The sequence below is a fragment of the Malus domestica genome, chromosome 14 (assembly GCF_042453785.1).
Source record: "Malus domestica chromosome 14, GDT2T_hap1".
Taxonomy (NCBI): Eukaryota; Viridiplantae; Streptophyta; class Magnoliopsida; order Rosales; family Rosaceae; genus Malus; species Malus domestica.
The window spans coordinates 16,642,724-16,647,851 of NC_091674.1; the positions used below are offsets into that span (position 1 = coordinate 16,642,724).

General features: G+C 36.7%; 1 protein-coding gene across 1 annotated transcript; it reads left to right on the plus strand.

Moving 5' to 3' along the window:
- Nucleotides 1-4,225: 4,225 nt before the first annotated feature.
- LOC103415112 (B3 domain-containing protein At2g33720-like) lies at nucleotides 4,226-4,924 on the plus strand. The gene has a single exon (XM_029093011.2). The coding sequence runs from the start codon at nucleotides 4,226-4,228 to the stop codon at nucleotides 4,922-4,924; it is 699 nt and encodes a 232-aa protein (XP_028948844.2).
- The last annotated feature ends 204 nt before the right edge of the window (nucleotides 4,925-5,128 follow it).

A 5,128-nucleotide genomic window follows, 5' to 3' on the forward strand; every position in this document is an offset into this window, starting at 1 on the left:
AGTGTGAGAGAATAAACTAAATGTTGTGCAGTGCGAGAATGCCACACAGCTCAAAAGATCAAATACTCAAATAGTAGCTAAGTAGCATATGGTCAGGGAGCAGCAGCCACTTCACACTCAACAGTTCGCTCATCTGACACTTCATCTTTAGCAGCTCCGATCTTAGCAGCTCTGCCTTTGATTGCTCCATCTACGGTAGCTGAGAAATCAAACTCAAGCAGTTTCCTCATTCTTGGCAACCAGCCCAGACGTGGCAACTTAAACTGTGGCCCATTCCATGCCATTTCCTCGCCCATGCTGAGCCAGCCCTTAGCTTCAGTCAAGCTGAGCAGCACAAGTTGTGGCCCCTGCCACACCACTTCCTCAGCCTATGGCAAGCCGACTCCTGACCTCTGCCGGCCGATGTGCCGCACCATCCCGACGGCTGCCCCATAACAACACCACCCAAGAAAAAACAAAGAAAATTAAGCTTTTCTTACATTAGTGCGGCGCAGAAAAGACAAAGAAATCAATGAAAGACGATTATTTGCATAGGCAAGCAAAGAAGAGTGCTAAGGAAGAAGGAACAAATATCCTCTAGCTTTCTCTCTTTCTTGTAGGGATAAATAATTACCCTCCGAGGTTGATTTAATCCCCTACTTAAGGTAGACTTAAATAGGCTTTGGAGGCAATTTATTTACCTTTCCTAGAAGAATCTAATTCCAAGTCCAAATGGGAATTTGCATCAAAATTGGACATCTCTACACCTGCTGCCCTTTCTTGCAAGCAATTCAGCAAGTATGGGGGCATTTGTCGAGCAAAAAATAATCAAGAAAATTATGGAGGCGACACGTGTATTTTTGGGAAAAAATGACAAAATTACCCTCGAGACACACCGGGAATCTCACACGCATGCAACAGACAATAACGACTCAATCAAGGAAGAGTCAAAGATGATCAAAATGATATTTATTCAAACCCCTCTCATCACTCCTCATCAAATTCTCGCTTAAAAGGTAACTCCCAATTTTCCTATTCAATTTGGGATTAATTGCCAAATTAATTGCAATATATTATTTCACATAATATCTTGCAATTACATTCACAATTTGACCATATGTGGCTGGCCTCTATTCTCTAAATAGGGTCGGTCACTCCCCTATAAATAGCCATGTTTTCTCACTAAAATGCTAGGCCATTAGTTCTCTCCTAAAAAATTCATAAACACTTTCTCTCTCAAATTCTAACTTTAGCATCGGAGATTCTTCGGCCAAAGCCACCTCCCCCCGCCCCGCCATTCATCGTGGGCGCGTGAGGCTTTTGACCTTAATCTTAAGTGTTATTATTTTGCAGGTGCATTTTCGTAAAAGGAAAAGACGGCCGAAATTTACATCCACTATGCTCACTTTATAACTTCTATTTGTTGTTTAAATTTCAAGTTTAATTTCTTAATAAAAACTAACCGCATAAATCTATTAACTTTAACAGATGCAAATTAAGCCAGCTTTCCATGTAACGATTTCCAAATTTTTTCCATAGGTAAGTTTTTCAATTTACGCACCTGTAGTAACTTCCACATCAACGGCACTATTTTACCATATTTGCATGTCTATTACGTGTCCTCTCTGATTTTGTATTATTTTGAAAATCCAGCTATTTTTATGCTTTGTAGCTCTTGTGTTGTCTAATTATTTCTTAATTTCTTTTAGGAAACTCCACCTTTTTTGTTGCTCTCAAGACACATCTCTCTTTTTCGGCGACACAACCAACTTTTCTTCTGCCTGGCGGCTGAATATATCTAAACTCTCGGCGAACCAGGTATTCAGATAAAAATTAAATATATAAATTTATTAATTTGAAAATCACATTGGATCGGATAAACCAATTTGAACAGTCATGTATCACCTTCCTATTCCTTCATTCCAAAATTATTAAGGTTTGTATTGCATATGAACAACCCACAATTTTTCATCCTAGTCTCTCTTTCCCGCATATATTTAGATCTACAATTCCAACCCGCCCTAGCAACCATAGCCGATTGAGAACTTGTGATCGGCCCTTTCTTGTCAATGGGAAATTTAGAAAAATGCCCATTTTCACAGGAATAATAATGAGAAAGGAGGTCGTCTCTCTTATCTCACATCAATGAGAAATTTTGAGTTGTGATAGGAACACAAATAATACACCACATGTTTTAATAGGAGTGGTGAGAAATTTTATTTTTCAAGTTATTAATTTTTTAGCACATATATCCAACAATTTGTATAATGACACGTGATGTACCATCCTGTGTACTGGTCACAAGGAAAAATCTCTCCACATCAACGGCATTGTCTTACCATATTTGCATGTCTATTACGTGTCCTCTCTGAGTTTTGTTTTATTTTGAAAAATCTCTCTTTTGTGCTTTCTAACTGGGACTTGGATTGTCTGCCCTCCCATTTAGGTGCCCTCCCCGTGCCCTCCTGTTTTGTGTGGTCACGGTTAAGCCACGTCAATATTTTATATTATTTTTTTATAAAAATAATAAAACAAAAAGAAATATTAATATAAAATGTTGACGTGGCTTAACCGTGACCACAAAAACAGGAGGGCACGAGGAGGGCACAGAAATTGGAGAGCAGACAATCCAAGTCCTTCTAACTGTTGTGCTGCCTATTTACTTCTTCAAGTTCTTTTTGGGAACTCTGCTTGTTTCGTTGCTCTCAAGCCATACCTCTCTTGTTCAGTAGGGATCCATTCTTAAATATATCAATTTGTTATATGTAAAATATACCTCTTTTTAATATAAAATGTACCTATTTTTTATATAAAATTCATTCAATTTTTATTCTAATCCATTTTTTTAAACTTATATGGGTACATTATATTTTGTTGATTTGATAATGTATCCTTGTCAAGTTTAATAAAAGAAATTTAATACTGTTATTAAACCTAATTTTTTTTTTTTTTTATGTTTTTGAAAAATGTACCCATGTTTTGGTACAATAATTTTTTGGTTAGTTTTGACCATGTATATATATATATACACACACAATATTGGAGTATAATTTATTTTTGATATTTTTAGTCTCATGAATTATGTGTTTAATTTAAAATTTCATTAATATAAATAACTACAAATTTCATTTTTAATTTAAAAATATAATAACTTACATAGAAATGCAATATTATATTAATGTTAGGGACTTCGATAAAAAAATTGAAAACCACAAGGGTTTCAATTAAAGAATATTAGTAGTTAGGGACCGCATCTCACTCTTTTGTGCTTTCTAAAGTTTAGGCAAACCAGGTATTCAAATAAAAACAATTAGATCTACAATTTCTCATAAATATAACCAAATCGCATTAATAGATAGAACTATCACATTATTTAATGTGGTTGTTGTGTCACTAGCATACCTATGAAATTTCTTTACCATTCATAGAGAGTATTATTGGTTTTGACTTCCACTTCACCTTTCCTATAATTATCCTATCCACATTTGACTTTTAAACATAGAGAGACTATAACAAATTAAATAATTGTTTGCACTGATTCGGTTTTGTTGTTCAAATTTAAAGCTGAAAATGAAGTTGGACGTGCTAAAACCAGTTTGAACAATCATGTATCAACCTCTTATCCATTCACTCTAAAATTGTTATGCTATGTATTACACATGAACTATCCACAATTTTCTCTCTTTCTGGCATACCTTTGGATCTACCCTGTCAAGCCGCCCAATAACCAGAGTCGATTCATGAGTTGTGATCGCCTCTCTTATATCAATCGAAAATTTAGAAAAATGACCCATTTTTTTAGGTCCTAAAAGGCTTTTGCCCCTCTTTTCTTAGATTTTTGTCCATGTTTATGTATAATAAAAAGACTTAGTTGACCTTATAGTTTTAATTGCATTCAAACCCTTTGCCTAGTTCACATTGCTTGATAGCCCTCGAGAATAACTTGAACCCATCTTGAGCCATATTCATGTCTCAAGTATTACATTTGAATGCTGCCATATACTCAACAAGTGTTGAAATGGGCTCAAGTTGTTCTTGAGGGTGTGTGGAGCCATGGGAGTTAGGTAAACAAAGTGTTTGAATCTAATTAAAACTATAAAGCCAATCAAGTGTTGTTACATGTAAAACATTATAAAACTGAGAGGCTAAAGACTTTTTGAGCTTCTAAAAGGTAGCATCTACCACCCGTAGTCAATCTAAGTTTTCATCATTGTAAAAGACTTGCTAATTTCTCTCCTTTTCAGCAATGGAAGTCTGCACAGATCTATCGCTCGCCACTCCCTGCTGCGCACAGTCAGAAAACCAAGTTCAAGACAAACTGTCAACTGAACTGAATTTATTCGATCCAACTTGGACCAAATTGAAGAGAACAGCAGAGGACGACACTGCATTTGCTTCGAACCCAGAGCATGAAACACTATCTGCTACTGGGAATGCTATGCAAAAATTCATGAAGCGAAGAAATGAAGTGGCTGCAAAGATTTCCCGCCTGCTGATCAAATATAGCTTCAATGAGGCCGTGCAGCAGATTTGGAAAGGGCCAACCAACTCGAGCCGGTACATGGAGCCTTGGCCGATCAAGAAAACTCTGACGATGACCGACGTTGGACGGAACATGCACAGGGCCAGAAGGCTAGTGCTGAGGAGAAAGTTGGTTAAGAAACATATCTTGCCCTACTTGAGCTATCAAATTATTAACTGTGTCGAAAATCAGGGAGCAGGGATTACAATCTATGATCTTAATACGTGCTCCGAGCATCAATTGATTTTCAAGCGTTGGAAGGGCTCCGGAACTTATGTTTTGATGAGCGCATGGAGCCGTGAATTTGTGTGGAGGCGGCAACTGAAAGAAGGTGATCTGATTGGTTTTTGCTGGGATGCTCACAAGCTGATGCTGGTCTTTTCTGTCATCATGCGTGCTGGATCCCAGTATCCTTCTGCTTGAAGAAGCTGAGAAGAATAAGTTCCTTTCTCTTATTAGTTTCTAATGTTATATTATGGATTAACTTTGGCATGTTTTGGAGAACTAGTATTCTGACGTGCATGTTATGGATTTTTGAATTGGTTGAGGATTAATTTTCTAAATTTATAAGCCAGAGTTTTAATTCTTATCGAGCTGGTTTGATTACTTTGTCAATTCCCTGTGATA